The following is a 27,298-nucleotide window of genomic DNA, read 5'->3' on the forward strand; positions in this document are numbered from 1 at the left end:
TATTTTTGACTTGGCGTTGGAATGGGTGTGACCCTCTTCTTCAAGTATCAGGTATCTCTCAAACTCACAGAGAATAATAACATCCAGTTCTTATTAATACAGGTGGCAGCTGGTTGCAGAAGAAACCCATTACCTTTTTGTCTCTGTGGAAGAAAGGACCCACAAACATGTGGCTGAGGTTTTGATCACACTGCTTCCCTTCTCCAGACCCCGTAGGGACTCACAGATGTCTCCTGCATACAATAAAAACACCTCAGCTACCCGCTTTTAGGCTTGTCTATTAGCTAAGTGCTCCATCACATTCCTCCTAAATGCCTTCATCTTCAGCTATACCATGACCCATACTGATAGGCCTGCTAATGAGTGAAAAAGTAGAAGCCTGGCTTCCCACAGGGAATATATACACTTTAATAGCAGGCTTCCAGAGATGGGGCACCTGCTTCCTGTCTTCGTTTTCTAACGAGGACCTGGTGATGGAAAATACAAGGGAAGGGCAGAGGCTGCAAACTGCCTTTCTGCATAGACCTGGGGTTGCCCTGACTTAATTTAAGACCAAACAACCAATCTATCTACTTTCAGAGACAGCATGGTGACTTCCTAATAAACAAAACTTGATCAGAGCCGAAGGTACACCTGATTCCCTGGAGCGCCCCTGAGCAGCACTGATCGCATAAGCTGAAAACAGTGTGGTTTCTTTCGCCTGAGCACGTGGCATTCACCAAAATGGGAACATCCCTCATCTACACCTGTCTATGGAAAATGAGAGACAGAATGGCATATACTTAAAGATCTGGCATTGCTAGGAAACCTGTTCTGTCTGGTCAAGAGTATGGCTCTTGATGTGGGGGTACATGTACTCCACTGATGAAGAAAAGAGACAGACACAGATCCCTAAAGAACAAGATGAAATGTGCTAAATGGACACAGAAGCTACATGCTGGGGAAACATGGGTAGGAAGATGGAAGAGGGCCTCATTCTGGCTGAAGAGGAGTTGGAGGAAGTCAGGCAAATTTTCTCAGAATTGAAGCTATTTAAAGTTTCTCTTACAGGGTAAGGAGGTATCTTGGTGGAGAGAGAAAGAAGGGATTTGGGGGAGCCAGGGATGAACACCTAAGGGGTAGGCACTTAACAGGCAATAGGAGAACGCCATGAGTGGTAAGGTGGGCCAGGTAGGCTGGGGTCACACTGTAGCACCCTGGGTGCTGGCCTGCTTGAAGAACCCAACTCAAGTGGTATTGTGACAGAGTGGGGCAGAGGCAGGGAGGTGACTCGGGACACTCCTGTAAAGCACAAGGGAGTGACAGTTACACAGGTGAATATATATGCAAAAGGCCCTGAGCTGTATACTTAAGGTTTGTGTATTTTAATATATGTAAATGATAGCTCAAAAAAGTCCTTAAAAAAAATAAAAGCCCATGGGATCCAGTGTCCCCTTGTCTTAGAGCAAGGGGAGTGGGAATAGTTAGGAGAGGGCAGATACACAAGAAAATCCTTCTCTTTGGGTTCTTGCCCTTACCTTGTAGCCAGGGCTCCCCAACCCCAGGGTCCTTCCCGTAGGAAGCTCTTCTGGTGCTTGGTGACAATGCAGTGGTCCTAGACTCAGAGGATGTTAGTGCTGAAAGGGTACTGCAGGAAAGCTACCTGTTTCATTTTATTATTTTATTTAATTTTAATTTTTTTTTCTGGCTTAAGTAGCAGAAATTATTTCTCACAATTTTAGAGGCTGGAAGTCCAAGATCAAGGTGTAAGCTAATCTGATTCCTGGTGAGAGCTCTTTTCCTGGCTTGTAGAAGGCCACCTTCTTGCTGTGTCCTTATATGGTAGAGACAGAGCACTGGTATCTCTTCCTTTTCTTACAAGGACACTAATCCTATCATGAAGGCCCCACCCATATGACCTCATTTAACCCACATTATCTCTTAGAGGTCCCATCTCCAAATATCATCACATCAGGAGTTAAGGCCTCAACATATGAATTTGGGGAGGGACACAATTCAGTCCATAGCACAACCCATTTCCCAAGCCACACTGGGATGGTTCAATGTGAGTTAGAATGGGAAAAGAGGTAGTATACACAGCCAGAATAATGGGGTCAATCAGCCCTGTTTTTTTCATGCATTACAGTTAAAGAATTACCATCAGAAACACTCAACCTTTTCTTCATGGCTTAAGACTAGAGATATATGTAAAGCACAGCTCTAGAATGTTCCCCTCTTCATGGCTCTGTGACTTCTAGTCACTGAGTCATTCACCCCCAACAAAAAGCTGGGGTATTAGAAGTCTACGTGGTGTCTGCCACATGTATAAATAAAAAGAACATTGATGCTGTCTTGGGTAGTACTTTCCTATCATAGCTTCATGATGAGAAGTAGCTTTGTAAGACTGTTTCATTTTATACACAAGGAAACCAAGGATCAGAGGGCCTGTCACTTGGTCCAGGGTTCTGCAGCCAGTTTAGAAGAAGACCTCAGTTTGTATCCTAATCTACATTTCAAATCAAGCCTTTTTCTCTACACCACTGCTGCCAGCGGCCATTAGGAAATCTGAATGGTTGACATAATTCTGAAGCTGTTAAAAATCAAATATTAGAAGATATGTAGCACCGTGGATAAATGTCCATGGTATATCAAGTGCTTTGTTTTGTTTAAATTTTTTGACTGCGCCGCAAGGCATGTGGGATTTCAGTTCCCCCACAGGGGATCGAACCTGCACCCCCTGCATTGGAAGTGCAGACTCTTAATCACTGGACCGCCAGGAACGTTCCCAGGGAACACGAAGTGTTAAAGCAGGTTACCAAATGCTATATATGCCCCTGATTTTGTTGGGGGAAAGTATCTGCAGCAGAAAAAACCCCACAGGGGTGATGACCAAAGTAGTAATGATATGAATCTCTGAGGAGGAGACTTACAGATGATTTTTGTATGTTTCACTTTATTCTCCATTTAAAAAAATGAATATGCATTAAATTTTTTATTCGGGAAAAAACAGAGATCTGTATCATCAACTACATTTTCTAAATACTGATTTGATCTTTTAGTTTGCTTGTTTCACTGAAAGCAAACACTTCTTGAGAACAAAAAAAAGGAATTGCTAGGTAAATATTGATCTGTTGCTAAGTGATCAAGAGACATATCATCCCATCTTAGAAAAGTTTTCTTCCAGACATTAAAAGGTTCACTTCTAATGTATCTTTACATAGGTGATCTCAAAACAGATTTAAAAACTGACTTTAGTGCTGAAAGGAGGGAAAAAAATCCCTATTCTCCTAACAGGTTTTCGATGTTCACCTTTCACCGACTTTTTTTTCTACACCAGAACAGCAAGAGACTGTGTCCTGATTCCGGACATAAGTCATAATAACTGGCCACTTTCAGTCAGGGTTACTGAGTAACACCATTAGCTTTTTGTAAATCAATTAACTGACATTTCTAGCCTAGATGATTGTTTGTGAAGGCTGCAGACAGGCTTCCTCTGGGAAAAAAATCTTCAAAGTCCCAGGAGAAGCACTTTTACCCATAACAGATATGTTTCCTGCCCTCAGCTTCAAATATATGGAAGGCTGTTACAAACACGCCACACAGAGAAAGAACATCAAGGCCACTGGCTTCCGACAGGGATTAAAATAGAAAGAGGGTCATGCAGGAATCGGAAGGCCACTCTGGGGCCAGTCCTGCTAGAGACTCTTGTCGTGGGCTGGCCCCTCACTACTCTCGGCTTCCTCTTTCTCACCTGTACACTGAGAAAGGTCTCTGTCCCCCTCCCTGTGGATAGGAAGGAAGCCAGCTCTGGGGTCACAGACTTGGGTCCAGTCTCCGCCTCTGCTACTCCTCATTTCCCCATCCTTAAAATGGGAGGAAAAATGAATCCAACCTCAAAGTTGTTAAGAGGATTAAATGGCATAATGCCTATGAGAGATACTCAAAATTTTAAATGCAGTAATGTGGATGAGAGAGTAACAGGAAAACATTTTGGTGATATGCTATGTGAACACAGGATATAGTTTTTCTCAAAATTAAGAGTATAAATAAAAAATAAGAACCTAGTTAAAAGATGGAGGGGAAAAGTGAATCCTTTTGCCCTTTAATAATCATTTGTCACGATCAAGTCAGAGCATGTGGGTGTTTGGCATTTAGCTGTTTTAAGTAATGTTCCAACGTGCTCTAGGAGGGCTGGTCCTGTGCTCAACAGGACAGGTCTTGGAAGTACATAGTTTCTGGGGAATTGTCCTCTCACAGCCACCTTCAAACCATAGCTAAGTCCTAAACATGCATCAGCTCTGCCTTTAACCTAGGCTGACCTCCACCTCTCCCTGATTTGGGTTTCACCAGGAAGGAGCGTGGCAACTGGTTAATGAAGGGGGTGGTGGGAGAGGGTGGCCAGAGCCACGAGGTCCAAGGAGACTGTGACCAGGGATGCACTTCCATCCCAGGAGGGAGGGTGGGGGCAATCGCAATAGAGGTCACGCAGCGCCAGGACAGTTCCATAGGCTCATCGAGAAAGAGTGCCAGGAAGGGGAAAAAGCAAAGAGAAACTGTTGGACTTATGTCTCTGGGGTATTTTTCAAAGAAAAACAAGAAAAGAGGTTAAAAAAAAAACCTGCCAAAATCAGCTCTTTTTTAACAATTAGTGTGGAATCAAACCTTATGTGATGTTTATCCAGAGCCTGGACAGGAGCAACTTTCCCAGGGCTTCCTCTAATTACTTAGGAAGCAATGCTGGGTCGAAATGTGTACTCAGCTGCCTATAATCTTGTAGGGCTTTTAATATCTTGGTTTTCAAAAGCTCTCTACAAAGAGAAGACCTGGGAACTGGGTCTAACTGGGTCCCGCTCAATCTGAAATCGGGTGCCAATGTTCCTTGCCAGATGAGTGAATTATCTAAATTAAGTATGGAAGAAAAATGCTGGACAATTTTGAAAACATACCGATTCTGTGCACGCTCCTCAGAGAGGAGCGTTTTCAATGCAAACACTGCTTGCTAAGAACACCACGTCCTTGATAATGGTTGTGGAGCCTACTGTAATGTAAAGTCCCTTCAGCAGGGGCAGGTCCAAATTTACTATGATGACATTTATATGGTACATGGCAGTCCACAGGTGTTAGGCAATATAACGGAGTTATAAGTCTCTCTCGACTTGACAGCAACTTTTTGGAGTCATGGCATTATTGTTACAACTACGAGCAAACTGTACACAAACACCCAAAACACCTGCAACCCACAAATCTTCACCCGTGGGTAACAGCAGATGAAAATGAACTAGACAACCAAAGAGGACAAAGCAAGAGCTCAAACTCTCAGGTGTCTCTGCTGCCCATCTCCTCTTAGAAGGGAATCATTCACCCAACAGAGGCGGTGAGAGGTTATACCGGGATAGAGGGAAGAGCTTCTGCTACTGTCCACTGAGTATAAGAAACTTTGTTAGGCGCTCCGGGGACATGGTTGGGATAAGACAGCTCTCCGAGCAGCATCCATCTGGAAAGCCACACCTGGCAGAAAGGACTAACCTTGAAGAGGCACAAACAAGGTGAAGCAGCAATCATGAGGAAGGAGGAAGGAACTAAGACCCCAGAGAGCATGGACTGCTTCACGTGAGAGGCTTGTCCCAAGCGCTGCAGGAAGACGGAGTTATTCAGAAGACATCTACAAGGGAAGATTTCACGAGGCATCTCCTGAAAACAGCACGCGTGATGTGGAATGCAGATACCCTTTGTTTTACAACTACGGTTTCCTCTATCAAAAGCAGTGCTCACCCCTGCCACCCCCAAAACACAGACCTGGGGCTTCTGCAGGGAAATCTGGTTCACTTGCAATGAAAACCCTCTCTTTAAGTAGATTCTCTTAGTTAATGCTCAGTATATTTTTCAATAAGGCAGAGGGACAGTACCCAATGAATGAGCCTGTGCTTTTTTTGCTCATTAATTATTTTGGGTCAGAATGATTTCTCTGTCTTAGAACTGGCAACAGAGCATTTGATAAAGGGCTAGAATATTGTCTAAGCTTTCTGCATCTACATAAAAATGACAACCGTTTTCTGCAAAGTCCTTGTCATGGATGATGACACCACCCCGTGGAGGAAGGGATGTTTCCAGGCAACAAAGATCTGAGGCTGTCTCCTGCCCGCCAGGATTCAAACGCCAGGCTCCTATTGAGACGGTGGCTACTTTAACACCAATGACACTATTTTACATGGATGCCTTGAGGACACATTGTGAGAAGGTTCTTCTTTGAACACTGCAAAGACAGATCAGTAGGCCGGTGTACAGGTGGGTTTGAGGTCTACTCACTCTTTGGTCAGAAGAGGACAGGACTTGAGCAGGAAGCATGAGAGCCCCGAGTCCTGGAAGTAGAGTTCAGGCGGGGCCGTGGGACTCTTCAGGTTCAAACACCGGACGATCACATACAGCACAGCAGCCACTGCGGCCAGCTTCACCCCGTCAAACACAGCCGGGAGCTCGGGGGTCTCCAGCATGGCATTCATCTTGATCTGGGGAGCAGGGGTACAGGCAGGTTTAGAAGCACGTGGGGAGGGGAGGAGCCCACCACACAGAGACAAAGCCAGCGATCACCTGTCATGATCCAGATGTGTCCACAGAACCCACCCTGGCCGATTCCCATCGGTGCCTTACAAGTGCCAATAGACTGGCAACAACCCAGATCATGAACAGTCCTGAGCACTAATAAACTGGGCTGGGTGGTGTTTTTTTTAATCTAATGAACGTTTATTTCTAAGATGAGCGAATTGGAAAATGCTGTGAATAGTGTCCTGTTGAGAGCAGGAGACAGGAGTCCAGTCGGAGAGGTACAAGGGGGACCAGGAGGCGAGCTCTGATTTCTGTTACCAGGCAACCTTGAATCTCTCTGCAGACCTAACCTGCACCTGGAGCACCAGCTGCACGTGAGGCGCTGTGTTTACAGCCTCGGACAGAGACGTGAGATGGGACTGCTGTTGCCACCAGGTGAGGCTGTACTGCCTGCTGGCCTCACCTCTGTTTTCAGAGCAGGAAGGGCCTGATTCAGCCACCTGCTACTTTGGAGGCAGCCCTGGTGCTGGAGCCAAGTTCAGGCTCAGCCCAGGTCACAGTGGTTCTTGCTCCTGGGAGTTGTAGGCAGTGTGAAATGGAACTTGGCCACATTTTTCCCCACCGAAGGCAACTGACTATAGCCGTTAGTCCAAAATTGGACTAAAAGTGGACCAAATTCAACTGCTAGACCAAAATTAAAAACTGGAGTATGGAAAATGTACATGCATATCTGGCTTTTATCTTCTCGGGTAGCTTTATTTTGTACACAGAACACACACACACACACCACTCCAAACATAAAAAACCAAACATCAACAGCAACAAAACTCCATCCTTTTCCTTGCTGCAAGGCAGGAAAACAGAACATCAGCTGTTACCTTAAAAATCAGGGAAACCACAAGCTAACAAAAAGGAGAAAACGGTAACTCTGGCAGCCAAGGTAGCTATGGCAACAGCATCCTCTGGAATGGTTTCAAGTAGCCTCTGCTAAAAACAGTATGAGAACTCTGGTGGCCAACGGTGCAGACTGAAGAGGCAGGACAAAACGATCTCTCAAAAACGTGTTTGGGGCATAACCGAATGAACTCATTTGAGACCTACAGCCAGGCCAGAGAGGTCTCAGAAGCCCTCTTCTAAAATCGAGGTGATTTTGGCAAATACAGGACCCAAACACACTGTAGACGATCTCTGGCAGGGGTTCCAACTCAGTGAGGAAAGGCAATTAAACATCCCACAAGTTATCATATGACATCACTCATATGTGGAATCTAATTTAAAAAAAGAAACAAATGAACTTATTTACAAAACAGAAACAGACTTACAGATATTGAGAACAAACGATGGTTACCAAAGGGGAAAAGTGCGGGGGTAGGGGGGGGAATAAATCAAAAGCTTGGGATGAACACACACACACCACTATATATAACACAGATAACCAGCAAGGACCTACTGTACAGCACAGGGAGCTCTAGTCAGTATTCTGTGATAACCTATATGAGAAAAGAATCTAAAAAAGAATGAATATATGTATATGCATAACTGAATCACTTTGCTATACACCTGAAACTAACACAACATTGTAAATCAACTAAAAAAAAAAAAAAAGATCCCAGCTCCTTAACTCACCATCAGGGCAAGAAAATAATTTTTTAAAATTTATCTGGCATGATTTAGAATCAAGGCTGGACCTCAGAATATACTTTTCAGCTACATCAACCTTTGACCTTTTATGAGCTGACAGTTTCCTTAAAACTTAACCTCTGGGGACATGTCAGCTCACTCCTAGGGCCATGTTCCCCAAAGGCTGTTCCTCAAACCCTTAAAACAAGGATTCTTTTAACTTGGGGTCTGTAGGTCCCCTATGGAATTCTAAGGTCCAGGAACTCCCTGAAATTATACATGAAAGTGTGTGTGTCTGAAAGTTTTCTGGGAAGAGGGTCTGCAGACTTAATCAGATTCTTCGAGGGGCCTGTGACCTAAAAAGTACACAGCACTGCACTCAAAGATGCCCCAGGGGTTCCACCTGTGGCCCCTGTCCCTCATCTCTCCAAAGCCCTGCCACCTATGCCAGTCAAACCGACGAGAAACAAACATCCAAGATGACACAGCTTGTTAATAGGGATTTTTAAAAAATTTATTTTATTGAAGTATAGTTGATTTACAATGTTGTGTTAATTTTAATAGGGATTTTTAAGTGTAGTTAGTGAAGGGCCAAAACCAAAACCTAGCAGGAATTCCAGTTTCTCTGACATGATGCTGGTGATATGGAACTGAAACAGACATCCTTCTGAGAGGAATGCATTGGATGGCTTGACCAGTTTCCTGGCTGGTCTAGAGTAGACTTATTGAATTAAAAACGTACAAGAAGTCCCTCTGTCCCCACTTCCACTCCTACTTACTAATGTCAGGGAAGGTGGGGAGAAGAAGCAAAAATAAGAGTCTCGCCAATATGTACCTACGTCACCTGTTCCTCTCTACTGCGAATATGAACTGTTCTTGAAAAGCTGTACAGCTGGGCCAGTCAGGTCAGATCTCATTCGATTTAACCTAAAAGCTGAAAAGATCGGATGGTGATCTATTAAAGGCTGAGAAAGAAGCAATTTAACTGAAATATAAGCATAGTCTAAGTTTTTCTGCATTTAAAGCCTTTAGGGAAAAAGACAATTTCTTTAATTAACACATGTGACGCACTCTTTGCTGTTTGGACAGACCTGCTGGCGAAGCCTCTGTGAATCCACAGACTGACGGGCTCTCTGTGGTTTCCAGGACGAGTTATCTGCTGTGTTCAAAACTCTGGCTAACGCAAACTCACACTGCTTTTGTCCTTTAACTTGTAACATAATCTTCAGAAACACCTGACAGGTACCATCTCTGTGTGACCAATGAAATAACTTAACCAGGTTTAGGTCAAGACAGCAGGCAGTTGACTTGTTCCATCTCTCCCAGGTATACAGCAACGACAGGAAAAAATATGAGCTGAGAAAAGTAAAAGGGCACAGATGGGCTCAAAAACACAGTTCCAGAAACAGAACAGAACTGAAAGTAATAAGTGGGGAGCCGTAACACCTGCCAGATCTGGTCCATACTGGGGGCTGGAGGCTGGCTACTCAGGGCCATCCGGAGCTAAAAGTGCTCACCGTGAGATGGGGAACCAGAGCCAGGCCCACTGGGCTAAAGATCTGTGGCTTCGAAAGCAGCAGAGGAAACACAAGAGAGAAAGGGGTCGGGGAGGGACAGCCAGTGTTTATACAGCACTATCTATGTGCCAAGCTCTGCTCTTCATACTTTACCCATCCCAACGCTATTAATTGTACCTCTGAGGTGGGTACTATTATTATCCCCATTTTACAGACGACGATACTGAGGCATAGAAAACTTGAGTAACTTGCTCAAGGTCACACAGCTAGTAGGCAGAGAAACCAAGATTCATACCAGGCTCCAAAGAGCGTGCTTTTAACCACTACGCTGTGTGAAAGCAGGAAACGTAAAGAGAGAGAGAAACAAGAAAGAAAGTGGATAGTACCTGAAAACACAAATGAGACACCAAAAGCTTGCTCAAGTTCATGCGGCTGTAAAATAGTAGAGCTGGTATTGAAGCCCAATTTTCTCTGATTCCATCACACCAAAATGATTTAAAAAGAAAATGAAAGCCAGTTGAAGGGGAGATTCAATTAACCTTCAGAGTAGCCTTGTTCAACTTCAAATTTTTATTATTTCTTCACATTTTGAGACAAATTAGCCACAGAGGACCAGGCTTTTTTGGGGAGGGGACTAAAGAGCAATGTCTCCAGCCACATCACAAGCTACTTGACCTTTCCAGGGCTCGGCTGCCAACTAAAAAACAAGGGATGTGCCAGATCAGAGACCTTAAACTGGCAACCTATGGGATGGCAGTGCATTTAACTGGCATTTTAAAAAAATGAATTTATTAGCTGCTAAGTTATAAACACCAGGAGATTTCAGATAAAAATCTGGATCTCTGGTTTCTCTTGAGAAAAAATCTGAAGATTTGGCAACACTGATCCAGCATTCTCACAGGCAGCAATGAATGGAGCTGGGCGGGGCTGCCCCTCTAGACAGGCCATGCTCCCTCCTGGTTGCCACAGTTCCCACCACTCCCTATCATGGCCCTCAACAATGACCTCTGGCCTACTTAATCATTGCTGGCATCCGAATGTACAAACCTTGCAGAAATCTAAGGTCCTTACTAGCCCTGGATAAGTCTATATTGATTGAATATTCAAAACATAACACCATCAGTATATGTATAAATGATGAATTAATAAAAAACAATTATGGGAAGGCAGAGTAGCAAATAACAAGATGTAGTATGTTTTATTTATTGATATTTACACTGATGTTTATTTATACCTTCACTCTTTTCCACAAACTATTTGAGATAGCTTCAAGAGAACGCTGAATAGGGAACTTCCCTGGTGGTCCAGGGGTTAAGATTCCGTGCTTCCACTGCAGGGGCTGCGGGTTCAATCCCTGGTTTGGGAACTAAGATCCCACATGCCCCCCACACAAAAAAAGAGAATGCTGAATAGACTTACACAGAGAAAGATTCAGAAATGTGGCTGACTGCTGATTGCTTCCCGGTAAGAAGTCTCTCCTCCTTTCTTTCAACACAAATCTGGAAAATGCGCCTAGCTGGAAAAAACTAACCACAGATCCCAGGCTCCATGGCAGGTAGGCAAGCCCACGTGACTAAATGTTGGCCAGTTCTGGGGGGGCTGCTCTGCTTTCTGGGGAGAATCCTTAAAAGGCAGGGAGTTAACTCTTCTTCTGCCCTTTTCCCTCCCTGCCTCCTTGGAATACAGACGACAGGGCTGCAACTCCGACAGCTATCTTGGGCCGTGAAGTGACCCTGAGGTCACTCTAGGAGCCACATGGAGAGGACAGCAGAGGAGAAAGACAGAGACCTGGCGTCCCTGATGATTCCATGGAGCCACCATGTCAGACCCAGACTGCCTACCTCAGGACTTCTCTTATGTGAGAGAATAAACCCTTGCATGTTTTAAACCACTGTTATTTCTAGACTCTTGTAGTCTGTAATTTCTAATGACACAGGAGGAAGAACTATCTCCCCAAATCTTTATGGATGCTACACTGGTTGGGTTATTATTAGCGCACAGGCAATTTTTCTTTTTCTTTTCCAAAATTCATAATGACTACAAACTTTTTTTTATTACAAAAAAAAAAAAAGCTTTAAAATAGCAACTAACAAAATCTAAAAAGAAATTAAGAGGCTCTGAACAAGGAAAATACCTAGGTCAAAATATACAATTGGGACTTCCCTGGTGGTGCAATGGTTAAGAATCTGCCTGCCAATGCAGGGGACAGGGGTTCGAGTCCTGGTCTGGGAAGACCCCACATGCCGTGGAGCAACTAAGCCCGTGCGCCACAACTACTGAGCCCGCGCGCCTAGAGCCGGTGCTCCGCAACAAGAGAAGGCACCGCACCGCAAGGAAGAGTAGCCCCCGTTCGCCACAACTAGAGAAAGCCTGCACAGCAACGAAGACCCAATGCAGCCCAAAATAAATAAATTAAATAAATTTATATATATAAATGATATACAACTAAGCGTACGACTAAGCCTAGAATGTGTCTGAAATTTCTGACTGCCAGGGGGAAAAGGGAAACCTAGTCAGACCTATGGTTTCTCCAAAATGCAGAGCTAATCCACAGTACACTCTTCTTACCTCCAGAGAACACGACAGATACTCAAAGAAAACAGGGTTCTTCTGGCACAGATTTATAAAAAAAAATTCTGCGGGACTTTACATAAGGGGACCTTGAGTGATGTGATAGGTAATGTCCTCCTACAACTTTTTTTAATAGCAAATGAAGTAGAGAATTAACTTCCTCAACGCTTGAAAAATGCCAACGGTTTAAAATTGAATTTGATTCGGTGAAGGCAATCCTATGAGAGGTTTCTAATTATTACGGTCCAGATACAGAGCCTTGAGCTGAAGTCCTGAGGAGCAGGGCGATTCTACCGCATGTTGCTAGGGCCACCTTCCTTGAACTTCAGTGGGCTTAAGGACTTGATGACCTACTGTGTGCCTGGCTCTGTACTAAGCATTGTGTAGAACCACAGTTAAGTCGAATTCTCATTTTAACTGGGGAGAAAAAGAAAAGAAGTTTATGTTAGGGCTACATATACTTTAGAAACTTGGGGACAAGAATAAGTAGTCCAGGAAAAAAATAAGTGGGGAAAGGACTTATGGAGCAGCTAGAACTAGAACTGCACCTTAGTGAAGTATAGATTTAGAAGAAGTGTGTGTAAGTCTGTGTGAGAGAGATTTTGTGGTGTGTGCGTGTGTGTGTGCATGTGCGTGTGCACGATATACATTAAACAAGGAATTAACTCGCAACTGTAGAATAAAACTCTTGATATTCATTTTAACTTATCTTGCTGCATTTTATTTTATGGTCTTCTTTCTATCTAAGTTTGACCTGCCACTAAAAATTAATATTCTGCACTTGTTCCAGACATAACAAACTTAGCTTCTATTGCGCTATTTTGTGTGCCCCTTCTCCCTTTCTGGGCAGGTGAAATCCAGTTAAAGTGCACTTCAGGCAGCTTAGGGCCAGGTATGCGGAAGATGGAAAGGAGACATCTCCCCACCCACACCTCACACGCACCCGATCAGCACTTCCTCCACCCTTCCCTGCTCCCACCGCAGTCTTCTTATGAGTGAGATTTCGGTGCTGTAAATGATAGTTAAAATTCCATTTGTCTTCTCGACATTAACGAAGAAATCCAAGGTGCTGTCAAAGGCCCAGCAGTAAAGGAACTTTCGGTATTGCCCTCAGTCTCTAAGACAGGCTCCACTGGCATCTCCGCCAGTGCGAGGGCCTGGGCTTCTCACTGTTCCCCCATGACTAAGAGTGTTATTTTAAGATGGAGGCACAGATTCAGCGAGAGACGCCCAGTCTGGGGGTTCTGAGACCTGGGTCCTCGTGCCTGCTCTGCCCCTTCTCACTTGGTGACCTTGAACAAGTCCCTGAACCTTTCTGGGCCCTAAAGAACTCATTTGTAAAATGAGAGGATTAGATTAGAAGTCAATGATACCAAAGGTCTCTCTCAGCTCAAAATTTCTGAGATTCTAGGTATAGAATTGCAGTCCTTGGCTAAAGAGCACAGGAACACTCTCTCTGTGCTCTGTAACAGAAGATAGCCCTGTTTTCCAGCCTACTACATGGACCATTAAACAGTAAAACTCATAAGAGCTAACAACCCTCAGGGCCTTTGTTCTTCCTTCAAATAAGTTAAACAGTTCTATATTTTCAGCTGTGCCATTTATGCCAATAATTCCATCATATTCATTCCACCTCCATGGGTGAGTGATGATTTCAGCCTTGGAATATTAATGTTCACTGAAAATCTAAAACTTACAGTGAAGAAAAAAACAAGCAGAGACCTCAAACACAAAAGACTCATTACCTGGTATAATGGGGTGTATACTGTCCCCCCAAAATCCACGTTCACCAGGGACCTGTGAATGTGACCTTGTTTGGATATAGGGTTTTGCAGATATAATCAAGTTAAGATGGGGTCATACTGGTTAGAGTGGCCCTTAATCCCACGACTGGTGTCCTTGTAAGAAAAGAGAAATTTGGACACAGATCACAGAGGAGAGACCATATGAAGATGGAAGTAGAGACTGGGGTGATGCATCTCTGAACCAAGAACACCAAGGATTGCCAGCAACCACCAGAAGCTAGGAGAGAGACAGGGAACAAACAGATTTCCCTCAGAGCCCTCAAGAACCTGGCTTGACACTGAGAACCTTGCCAACCCCTGATTTTAGACATCTAGCCTCCAGAACTGTGACAGAATAAGCCCAAATGACCTCTTGTGACTCAGCTGTTCCACACCCCTGTTCTTCAGAGGCTGAAGAGACCCTCTGCCACATGCTTTCAGAAGTTATCCAGACAAACTCCAACCAATACATACCAATAATCAGCTAACAACAAGATACTCCCAGGCTACTTGTTAACACAAGGCAAATTGTATTCTGTGCACAAATGTTTACTAGCTTGGCCTCTTTGCCTCTGTGATTCAGCTGTCAAGACCATCCTTTCCTCTCCTGTTATAGGAAAGTGAGGGAGCCCAGAGACGGAGACATCACGGGCTAGGAGGGGAGGGCCCTCTTTGCCTTGCCACCCAAAGGACCTGACAAGCAAACTTCAATACATACGTGGCTCCCATGGCAAATACTCCTCAAGGAAAACCAAACCAAACTCCTAAAGGATTTCTCTCTTCCAATTCCAATCAGGTTGAAGAGGATTATGTTTAGGTTCAGGCCCTGGAGTGAGGTAACCCCGTGTTAAATCCTGGTCCCGCCAGTTCTGGTGTTTGTCTTTGGGCAAGTTTCTTACCTCCTCTGGGCCTCCTCTGCAACCTGAAGGTGTTAATACACAGTAAGTATTTTAAAACAATCCTTGACATACAGTAAGTGTCCGTTCCCCAAATATAAGCCATCCCATCCCCACCATTAAACTCTCCTCCATTTTGCCTAAGTAAACGCTAATCTGACAGAAATTACCACAAAAGATACTTTTTCCCAGCTGACAGCCCTCATCAACAATGAAATAACTAGTGGATCCACTGCTTGGGCCTCCTCCAACAAGTTTAAAATTAATCCCAGGACACACTCTTGATTCTTCTAACGCGGAACCGTGTTAGACTTAATAAATTGTTGGATAGTGAGTGTTCACCACCAAGGTCCATTAACAGTTCCAAGGTGTGTTCTCGTTTCTGTGCTGAAAGGGGTCTGGCGGTGCACAGCCTGGACCCCCTCCTTCCGATACACACAACCTCTCTCCTGCCAAGGGACCCCTCCTTTCCCGCAGAGAGACCGTTCCTTCATCTGCACCTCCTTCCTGCAGGTAAAACCACTCATGTCTGGCCCGACTCTCCTAGCAAACCTCTTCAATGCCCTGAAATAAAACCCTACGCCAGCATAGTAAGCCTCAGGCAGGCTTCCTTCCTCCAGAATGCCCTATGAGTAGTGTAGCAGACAAAACCTCACATCATCCCAATCTGTCAGCCTTCTTGGTGGCAACTTAGATAAAAGTAGTTAACCCGAAATGTAGGCAACATGACACCTTTGGGGAGAAAGCAGGGAGGAAAAGGGCCAGTTTCTCACCCCTTTATCTGCCATTTAACTAAAGAAATCAGGGCTATTGCACACACAGAAAAAAGTAACTCCACAGAAGGGGAGAAACAAGCCCAGAGCAGACTGCTAGGACAAAGCCCCACCACCCCCACTGAGCTGTTTCTCTGCACTTGTTAAGTGCTCACTGCCACGGGTCTGGGACAGAGTCGGAGGCACGGCCAGAAGGTTCCGAGGCATGTCCTAGTCTACCCAGGCCTGCGTACCCTTGATAACCTGGGCCACTTTGGGCCCCACTCTGATCTCACAGTGAGATTTCGATTCCCTGGGTGAGCACCTCCGCCAGCAGCTCACGGCACCGCCTCTCAGCACAGCCAGGCTGTTCTAGTCCTGCGTCTCCTTCTCCCAGGGATAGTTCTGTTGGCTGAGTCTTCAGGGTAACTGGGTTTTGAAATTCCCCTTCTCACCACCGCCACTACCTCAAGCCCCAAATGATGGAGAGCACTGGCAACGACGGGGCCAAAACCCTGTTTTCCAGAGATGCCAAGAGACACTGATTGATTGATTAATTAATTAATTTTTGAACATTAAGCATCAAGTACCCAGACCCTTTCCTTCAGCAGATCAAACCAGGAAGCAGCCTTGGGGGCCTGGGACCAGGTTATGACACTGGGATGTGGCAGGGAGACTGAAAGCAAGATCTAGTCCCACGTCCCTTACAAATCAGGTCCTATGAGGTGAAGGGAATGTCCTAAGTCACACACAATTTGGTAAAGAGAAGAGAATTTACAGATAATTAAATACATTTAGGTTAACCTCACTCTCAGTTGCATTCAAATTTAAGAGCTTGAAATTGCCTTTTTGTGCAAACTCACTCATGTGATAATAGTTTTATTTAACCATATTCTTCCACAAAGTCATAAGGCCACACATTCATCCTGCTGAAATTTCAGAAAATGTCCTACAAGTTTCTAGTAAGAGGAAAGTTACCCTATGAGAGAAAATGTGAACCTCCTGTTTAAATATCAGGAATGGCTACTAACCCACAACTTTCACAAAGTCACTAAATTAAAAATAGCTGGAGACTGAGTCACCAGTTAAGCATGCACATTTAATTGGACACTTTTACATGCATTTACTAAATTACTGAAAGGCAGCTGGCCTCTTTCATTAGCAAATAGTCTTGCTCAAAGAGTAGTACTTTCAAGTGGAGGACAATGGGTAAAAGCACTTAGTAAAATCACAAGCAAAATTGCTTTCTCTACCATCAAGAAACCATTCAATGCACACCTGAGAACAAACCAAAAATCCTAAGCCAAGTGTTTCCTCTATGGAGATGAGAGAATTTTCTAATAGAACAGGCATTTTAATGGAGAGATTTGATAATTCTAACATTGTATTAAAAAACATATACTGCAATTAGGGCTTCCCTGGTGGCGCAGTGGTTAAGAATCCGCCTGGCAATGCAGGGGACACGGGTTTCAGCCCTGCTCCAGGAAGATGCCACATGCTGTGGAGCATCTAAGCCCGTGCGCCACAACTACTGAGCCTGTGCTCTACAGCCTGCAAGCCACAACTACTGAGCCTGCGAGCCAAAACTACTGAAGCCCGCACGCCTAGAGCCCGTGCTCCGCAACAAGAGAAGCCATCACAATGAGAAGCCTGCACACCGCAGCAAAGAGTGCCCCTGCTCGCTGGAACTACAGAAAGCCCATGTGCAGCAACAAAGACCCAATGCAGCCAAAAATGAATAAATAAATTTAAAAAACCATACACTGCAATTAAAATCTGTAATATCAAAAGAAAATCCCAGTTTGCCTGAACCCAACAAACCCAAGTGCCCAGTTTACTGGAATTTTTAAGAGATAGATACAGCTGAAGAGAAGAGCATCTCCAGATTTATTCCACAGAAGAAACTTTCTGGGGCATGTGCTGGAATCTCACCAGCAAAAAAGCTTCCAGAAGGAGGAAACTGGGGATGGGGTGGGAGGCACGGCCCTTGGCTAAAAATCATTGACCCCATGGAACTCACTAAAACAGAGAAGAAAGTTTCACCTAGAGCTGCAAAACAAAGCAGTTACAGCTACCTTCAGTTAATGAGAAAATAAAAATAATCAGCAGTCCCCATTCCTGAGCATTCTGGGGTGTCCCAAGGGCCCCAGAGCCAGAATGGTGCACAGTGCCGCTGGAAGCTGTAATGTGAGCATTACCAAGGGCAGCCCTTTATAATCCTGACACTTGCTTTTCACTGCACAGGCAGCAAGAAGTAGATCTGTGAGGAGACCAGACCCACAGGTCAAGCCCCTCGCCCCTCCCCTAGGGAGAGACACCCCTGCCCACTCGCAAGGCCAGGGGCAGGGCTGAGCTCCACCACCCCCCCCCCCCGCCTCTCTCAGTTCTGGGCTCTCTGATGATGAATTTTGCCGGTAGTGAGAACAGTAGCTCCCCTCAGGGCTCAGTCTAGAAAGCAGGAAAGGTTCTGGGCTTCCTGTCCTTCCGAGACTGAGAGAAGGTTCTAGGGGCAAGGGTATGCAGCGTGCATGGCATTTTAAGGCATGCTTTATTTATTTCTGTTTTATATACCTCGGGCACTGTGACTAGAAAGAGTATCTCCTGCTAGCTTGGAGTAGTAAGCTTAAAGATCACACGGATTCCACTGTGACAAGTGCCCAAGTCCTAGAAGACAAACTCTACCAGCTAAATACAGATACATATGAAGGACTGATTCACACTCACACCCTTAGGCTAAAAATGAAGGACACGATATTAATGCGAGATAGTCACCCTTCTGGGGCTGAACAAGCCAGCCCCAGTACTGGGCCTCCAGGGAGCCCCTACCCAGCCTCTGCCATCAGTCCTGCCGATTCTGAGAGCTAGACAGAGCCTCGTCCCCAACTTCTAGGTTACAATCCAAGTGGAAGGACCCAGATGTGCTGGATTCTGGATGTCAGAAGAGGGAGGGAATCCCATTTGTGTCTCCATACAACTTGCTTCCAATGGTATCTGGAATTATTCTCCCCTCTGAGTATGCTGTGCTGTGTAGCTCTGGGCGTATCACTTGCCCTCTCTGGGGATTTTGAAACTTACCCTAAGGGCCTGTGTGCTATAATCAAATGACAAAGATTATATTTTTCTCTTCCAGTTTTATTGAGATGTATTTGACATACAGCACTGTATAAGTTTAAGGTGTACAGCCTAATGATTTGACTTACATCATGAAATTTATCACATAAGTTTAGTGAACATCCATCACCTCACACAGATACAAAATTAAAGAAATAGAAAAAAAAATCTTTTTCCTTGTGATGAGAACTCAGGATTTACTCTCTTAACAACTTTCATAAATAACAGACAGCAGTGTTCATTATATTTATCATGTTGTACATTACAACCCTAGTACTTTTTTATCTTATAACGAAGTTTGTACCTTTTGCCCACCTTCATCCAATTTCCCCTCCTCTCACCCCCTGCCTCTGGTAACCACAAATCGGATCTCTTTTTCTAAGTTTGTTTGTCCGTCCGTTTTTGAAGTAAAATTGACCTACAACACTATGTTAGTTCCTGTTACACAGCACAGTGATTCAATATTTCCATACTTTTCAAAATGATCACCACAAGTCTAGTTACACTATGTCACCATACAAGGATATTACATAGTTATTGACTATATTCCCCACATTGTACATTTCATACAGGTGACTCATTTATTTTGCAACTGGAAGTTTGTACTCTTAATCTCCCTCACCTATTTTTTCCACCCTCTAGTAACCACATGTTTGTTCTCTGTATCTAACTCTGTTTCTGTTTTATGCTTGCTCATTTTTGTTATGTTTTGTATTTTTAGATTCCACAAATAAGTGAAATCATACAGTATTTGTCTTTGTCTGACTTATTTCACTTAGCATAATACCCTCTGGGTCCATCCATGCTGTTGCAAATGGCAAGATTTCATTCTTTATTATGGCTGAGTAATATTCCATACTATATATAGTATATATATATACTACATCTTCTTTATCCATTCATCTCTGGTGGGCACTTAGGTTGCTCCCATATCTTGGCAGTTGTAAATAGTGCTGCAGTGAACATAGGGGTGTATTTATCTTTTCTAATTAGTGTTTTTGTTTTCCTTGGATATATACCCAGGAATGGAACTGCTGGATTACATGGTAGTTCTATTCATAATTTTATAATAATGAGGAACCTCCATACTGTTCATCATAGTGGCTGTACCAATTTACATTCCCACCAACAATGCACGAGGGCTCCCTTTTCTCCACACCCTCTCCAGCATTTGTTATGTGTTCTCTTTTTGATCACAGCCATTCTGACAGGTGTGAAGTGGTAGCTCATTGTCATTGTGATTTGCATTTCTCTGATGATAAGCAACGTTGAGCATCTTTTCACGTGCCTGTTGGCTATCTGTAGGTCTTCTTTGGGAAAAACGTCTATTCAGGGCCTCTGCCCATTTTTTAATCAGGTTCAAATGACAAAGGTTTTAGAGTCAGAGGACTTGTGTTTGAGTTTAGGTTGTGCCAAGTGACGTTGGATGAACTACCTAAATTTTGTGAAAGTTTCCTTTTTTTCTATAAAACGGGGTAGGGGAGGTTACCTTACAGGCTATTGAGGGAAAGAAGCTGATGAAATTTTGTAGGTAAAAAAAAACTCTTTATAATTATAAAATACCCATACTCTCAAGATGAGGTTTGCAAAATGCTTTGAGCGTTTTAAAGGAAAACTGCCTTATTACATATTTCAAGATTATAAAAATGTCAGTTTTAAAGAAACAGCTAGGGAATTTTCAACACATGAAGGACATGGGAATAGGTCCCCAGGCAGTCTTGAGCTGGACTTCATCAGACACTTCTACTGAGGACACTGAAAATCTAGAAAAATAAAAATTCAAAGGCTCTGAGATAGAAAGGGCAGCCCTCTGGGTTGATATATTTTGGGGTCTTAACTAAATAGATGGCTTTTCCAAGTAAAGAGACAGAATTAGGTTCACACCCTCGAAAGTTCTTGTCTCCTGGTCCATCCAGCGCAAACATCCCACTGCTGTTCTGGGCCTTTCCCCCTGTCCTCCCACTTTGGAAGTGAGCTTTCTCGGCTTACTTTAAAGCCTGAGGGCAAGTCCCCACCATTACTCCTAGTTGCCCAGCAGCCTTCCTCTTTGGTTTTTGTCTAAATTTTGCCTGTATCAGGCAGGCATTTTCTCTGAGTCCATCTCCACCTCTGCTCAAGGCAGGTGAGCCGCGTATGGAGCAGAGACTCAGCCACAAGCTCACTGTACAGGAGGTCTTCCTCTGCCAGGCTTTCCCCACGCATATGTGATGCCAATCACGTTTCTTGGGAGGCAAGGAACTAGCCATCAAGGAAGATTTCCTTGGAAAGGAAGGAAATGCTTCTCCATCATCAGGAAAGTGATCCCATTTCCCCCAAATTGATTTACCTGTATAAGTTGGAGCACCCTCATGGATAAAGCAGTGGTTTGTAAAAGAAGAGGATAGACCTCCCCCTGCAAAAAAGTGTGTTAATACCACTGGGGGAGATATTTGCAAAACTACCTCCTGCTTCTGACATTCCACCCTGCTCCCCACGGGTACCAAAGACACCAGCTTCATTCTAAGCTCTGTGGGGACTATGAAAGAAGTATAATACATGGCATCCAGGAAATAATTAGCAAACAGTGCAAATCCATGTATAATTCAGAATGAAATCCTGAATTTCCAACTATAAATACTAGAGGAATTCAAACAAAGGAGGCAGAAAGAATGAGATGGGCTCAGATAGCTGGAGAACCATGGGAAGGGATGGAACAGATGAAGAGAAAAAGGAGGGGTGGGTGCAGACCTCAAGCTAGCCTCACAGGCCAGCCAAGGATGCTGAGCAGCCAGGAGAGTGGCAGGCAGGGCAAGAGGGACAGGTTTGGGAGCAGTGGGAGTGAGTCACTGTGGAAGAAGCTTCAGGGTTTTTACTCCCGGGGGAATTCCAGACATCAACCTGGAAGATGGCACCTTGGTAGAGCCTACTGTGCTGGCCCAATGGGCGACTGATGTGCCTCGTAAGTGTGAGAAGGCTTTGTTTGGCTGTGTGTAACCTGACCCGTGGGGTGTTGGACAAACATTGTCAATCACCACATGAAAATCACCCCAAGCCGCCATGACAGCTAAGTAGTTTCCATACAATCTGCTCAACTATACAGGAGTCTTCATTTGAGGGCCATCCCCTCCAGACCCTGAAAATCATCCTGTTTCCTCCCTTCACATTTTGCAAATACTCTTTCATAACTAGAAAATCAGCAAGCCTCATTTCCACATAAAAGTGATGATTCATATCCCTTTGATCTCTGTTGGGGATTCTGGTCTATGCCCTGCTAATTCAATCCTCAGTGCAAAATTGTATACTAGTTTAAACTTAGGGTGTGGAGCATGGGTGGGCACTCTGTAAATATTTATTGATTGACTGAGCCTGTGGAAAAGGCCCAACGCATCACCATTCTGATCCCTTGAGCAGAATTTTCTCATGAGGAAATTATTACATTAGGCTGAGAGGTAAGGGCCATTATGAGTAACTGCCATACTACCGTGGATCAAGAGAAGAAGCTCAGTGTGACCTGGGCTGTCAGTAGCTTTTGGATATTTTAAAGAACATTTTGAAGTTCAGGCAAATAATTATCCACCGAAGTGAAAGTTTTCCACTTTTCATCACTCAGAGAAGCTCAGGTCCAATGCCATATTTCTTTTCACCTTTTCCCCTGTTTATCTAAAGTTTCAAAGAGTTATAAATCTACTTCAGAAACTGCTCATCAATAAAGAAAGAAAGAGAATTCAAAGCAAAAACAGGCTGTTCTATGTGGCAGAAGGAAGGAAAAATGCCCAAAGAGAAGGTAGGCAGAAAACTGTCCATTGACTGTTGGCATTCAGATAAATACTGAAATACCATTAGAAGACTCATGATTTGTGCTTTTCACTCCAAAACATCCAGTGCAACAAAACTGTCTATGGCATTTTCCAACTGATGTGAGCTTATCTGGTCCAGAAAATATAAATTTGAGTTCGATTAATCCTAAGGTTAACCTAGATTGAGAGGTTAGTGGAAATTAAAAAATAGGGATCCTTTTTAATATCTAAGAAAAATGGGAAAATCCTTCCTTAAATATCTGTGGTATCTGAAACAGGTTTATGTAAACAGGTCAGAACAAGTCTTGTTACAAAGATTTCTACCTCATTGAGATGCTTCCTGTGGGTGTGCACGGATGGTGGGGTAGTAAGGCCACGCACAGTAGGGTGACAGGCTTTGGGGACAGATAGGTCTGGCCTGAATCACAAATCTACCACTTACTGGTTGTATGACTTTGGGCAAATTTCTTAACCTCTTGGCACCTCAGTTTCCTTACCCATTAAAACGGGGATGATAAAGAGTGCCTTATTATTAAAATGAAAATTTTAAATGCAAACACAATCCTTGGCAATGGTGTGTCCACCAGACATGGTAGAAGAGGGGCTCACTTTATCCAACAGGGCTAGAGGGTCCCAGGGCAGAGACCAAAGTCTGTGTCTTCAAGCCCGGTTAGTCCAGGTCCTGGACTTGCCTATGAGCGATCACTACCAACCCCAATTTAACCATCTTCTGCAGGTGACGAGTAGATCACGGATGTACTACAAGTTCCTGCATCCATTCCAGACCATTAGCTTATCTATCAGCCCCCCAGAGAAAATATTAAGTCTGTGAACCACAGGTTAGGGGTCAAACCCTCATCCTGGGAACCAGTAAGTGCTCTCTGGCTAATGCCAACTAACAAGTCACCATATTTTCAAAAGGAAGGAGCAGAACTAGACAAAAATAAAATTCCTATTTGTGTAGCTCAAAAGTTTATCACAGGCTTGTGATTTAAATACATGACCTCAGTAATTCCTCAAACATGTCACAATGGCTTCCCTGGTGGCACAGTGGTGAAGAATCCACCTGCCAATGCAGGGAACACGGGTTCGAGCCCTGGTCCGGGAAGATCCCATGTGACGGAGCAACTAAGCCATGCGCCACAACTACTGAGCCCATGTGCCTAGAGCCTGTGCTCTGCAACAAGAGAAGCCACCGCAATGAGAAGCCCGCGCACTGCAACGAAGAGTAGCCCCCGCTCGCCACAATTAGAGAAAGCCCACACGCAGCAACGAAGACCCAACGCAGCCAAAAGAAAAAAAAAAAAAGAAACATGTCACAAAGTGCATTGGTGTTGACATGGAAACCAATCTGTAATTTACTGTTTACAAAGTATGCCCTTAGACATTACCTCATTTGGTACTTATGACAGTTCTGTGAGTTATTATTAATGCCATGGAGGAGTCTGAGGCCTGGAGACCCACCCTGGGCCAGGTCTAGAAAAGGCTCTAGGAATACAGAGAAACAAGGCACCTGTCACACAGCTGGATGGATCCTGATCCCTTTTGCCCCATTGACAGACGCTCTGCAAGTCCTCTCCCATCCAAAGAGAGCCTTAAAGAAATTTGCATTCCTCTCATAAACTCTTTGGTGGCAAAGTCAAGATTTCTCTTGCAATTTCAGTGTAACATCCAGCTTTCTACGGGGAGTCAATAAATAGACTGATGGGTGATATTAATGATAGACAGAGGGAAATGGTCTGTATTTTCTAAATTGGGAAAAATATCCTTGGCTATAATCTCCTTGGTATTTTCTATCATCTCACTATTTAGAAGGGCACAGTTTTCAATGTCATTGACAAGAGTGAGTGAGCACTTTATTTATCTGATTGGAATAGAGAAGGGAATTGTAGCCAGGGTATATGGAATCTGAGAAGCTAAGTCTACGGTGTGAATACATTCCAGGCCACACAGGGAGCTAGCTAGCTGTGAGGGGCTGGGAGCTCAGCAAACATTCATGGAAAACCACCTCTGGGCTAAGCATGGGCCAACGGTGGGGCAGAGGGTGTCCAGGCTTCAGGGGAGAGCCTGGATGGCAGAGGCCCAGCAGAGAGAGGGCTCAATAAATGTTTGTTGAAAGATTCCAGTGCAATCACATCATCCTGGGAATGATTGTGCTTCCCTCAATTTTTCAAAAGCAGTAATGTCATAATTGGATACTTGAGAAAAGTTAATAGGATGCCAAACAATACATATGGAGATTTGCTAAAATCCATCATTCCATGTTAAGCAAACAAAGCAAGGAACAGAACAACAAGCACAATATGTGGCCAGTTATAGAAAAAAGAAAGAAACAGGATAGAGATATACATACATTTGCTGCGATATGCATAAAATACCTCTGAAAGAATATATAAGATACTAGTAACATTCATTGCTTTGGGGGAGGTTTTTTTTTTACTGTTTACTATGTCATAGCTTTTGACTCTTATACTGTGTGAGTGTATTACCTGTTCAAAAATAAATAAATAAATATGTCTCCAGGGCAAATTACCCAGTTTCTCCAAAAAACTGCAGGGAAAAAAAGAAAAGGAAATGGACTTGTAGTTTAAAAGGGACATAAATGGCAGAGCCACCAACCACAGTGTGTGAACCTTTGTTGAATCCTGATTCAAAAATGTTAAACTGAAGAAAAGTACTTCTGACATTTTTAGACACTTAGAAATTTGAATGATGACTAGATAGCTGATGATATTAAAGAATTACTGTTAACTTTTTAAAGAGTAATAATAGTACTGTAGTTAGGTTTAATAAAGGAATCCCTATCTCTAAGAGATATCACAGAAATACATATAGATACAACTGTATGATATTTGGGATTTATTCAAAATTGATGTGAGCTGGGGCAGTGGCTGGTAAAGAGGAAACAGTGGTGTTGGGTACCCGGGAGTTCCCTATATGATTCTCTCTACTTCTGTATACCTTTAAAATCCCATAATAAAAGCTAACAAGTGAATGAATGATTATTTAGCCACAGTACAAACAGTCTCAGTAGTCACTGAGGTTCAAGTTCACACCTGGCTTTCAGCTATGGTCAAATCTCCACTGTCCCTGGGCTGATGAGTTACTTGTGGTGAATAAGCTTCAGGCTGCTCCCAGGTATGGTCCTCCTGGTAGTGTGTGGGTCATGTAAATATCAATAAGAAAACTTTATCACTAACTCCAAAATTAAACAAAAAGAATCAAAGACATTACTTTTGGAGGGCTCCCCTCCACTGGGACGGACACTTAGTGTGGACTGCACATACAAACAGGATCTCATTCAGGCAGCACGGCAATGATGCAAACTAACTCTTCATTTCGACTCAATGAATATTTCTAAAGTGTTCAACACGTGGAAAGGAGCCACGCATGCACGTGGAAAGGACACAAACATGACTGGAAACCTCAGTCATGAGGTTAGATTCCTACGCTGGGGTCTTTCAAACTCAGGTGCTAGTTGGCCCCCTCTACAGGAAAAAAACGGTCCCGCCGGATCCTCTGGGGACTTTTTATTCGAATCTTAAATTTAAATTGAATTACTTTTATTCGATTATTATTTCTTATACTATTTCTTAAAATGTACGAACATAAAACCAGACATAAAGTTTTCTTAGCACTTTTACAATTATGGAGACTAAAATGAATGTACAAATAAATACAAATACAATTACCCAAACAGTATAATTCAGGTTAACTACACTAACGTAATGAGGCTGATGCCATTTCTCAGACCTGAAATCCCCAAGACAACGTCAGGTGCTCCCACCCGCTCCTGGGCAGGTTGTATGAGTACCAGGCGCAGTGTGGTGACTGTTCTCGCACCCCTTTCCTCTGCTGGGACCCCCATTTCAGCCTTCCTTTGCACACTTGGCTTCACCTGATGCTAGCTCCTCTTCTTCACGCTAAGTCCATCTCTGTATTTTTCTCATAGCAGGTTAGCCTGGTTCTAACTCATCAGAAATTCACACACACCTAAGGGGCACTGAGGTGGCGTGTGCCTGGACCCGGATATAATTAGGTCATCCCCATGATCCAGGACATGCTTTTAAAATATTTCCAGTTATCGTTAACATGAAACCTAAAAGTCTGAGTGTTCTGAATTTAAGGAGAACTCAAAGAAACTCAAGAATATACCCTTGGCCTTGGACTGGGTAATACCCATAACACAGAAGGAATGTCGTGGTACTTACTTTTGCTGGAGGAGAGCAAAAGGTGCCATGGGGACTCAGGTGATAAGTCACATTATGTCTCAGAAACAACAGGAGCCACCACCTGACACATTACATCAAGAATTTAAGGAGCGTAAGCAGACGCTTCAAAAGCCTGATGTGTAAACCCACCACATGGCCTCATTCCAAGTTGTGGAGGTCCCACCCCAATTTCCCTCACTCCTCATTGTTAACAACTACAACAGGGCACTATATTATTGTGGTTTTTTTAGTACCTTTTTTTTTGGCCACGCCACGTGGCTTGTGGGAGCTTAGTTCCGCGACCAGGGATCGAACCCAGGCCCTTGGCAGCGAAAGCGCGGAGCCCTAACCGCTGGACCGCCAGGGAAGTCCCAACATAGCACTTTAGACATGAACACATCCAGCCCCTGCTGAGTCTGAGAACAACTCCCACCAACAGCTCACATCAATCTAAGATGCTACAACTGCACATCGACATTGTGTGGTCCATACCATCTAAAAAAAAACACTGGGCACAAAAACCACATCAAATGATGCC

General features: G+C 43.9%; 1 protein-coding gene across 3 annotated transcripts in view; it reads right to left on the reverse strand.

The window, feature by feature from the left end:
* The window catches only part of ABHD2 (abhydrolase domain containing 2, acylglycerol lipase), a 109,919-nt gene that overhangs the window by 76,484 nt on the left and 6,137 nt on the right, over positions 1 to 27,298 (reverse strand). Inside the window, exons 2-3 of one of the 3 annotated variants that reach the window (XM_022564057.3) lie at positions 8,978 to 9,076; positions 6,286 to 6,485 (exon numbers count right to left, since the gene is read on the reverse strand). In XM_022564057.3, the coding sequence (XP_022419765.1) occupies positions 6,286 to 6,479 (194 nt within the window). In that variant the 5' untranslated portion in view covers positions 6,480 to 6,485; positions 8,978 to 9,076. Of the gene's footprint in view, positions 1 to 6,285; positions 6,486 to 8,977; positions 15,452 to 27,298 lie in introns of those variants that run through there. The other 2 variants (XM_089906816.1, XM_022564056.3) reach the window with 2 other exon arrangements.

This window comes from Delphinapterus leucas, chromosome 2 (genome assembly GCF_059928025.1).
Source record: "Delphinapterus leucas isolate spDelLeu-1000000601 "Yukka" chromosome 2, BTC_Dleu_Yukka2, whole genome shotgun sequence".
Lineage (NCBI taxonomy): Eukaryota > Metazoa > Chordata > Mammalia > Artiodactyla > Monodontidae > Delphinapterus > Delphinapterus leucas.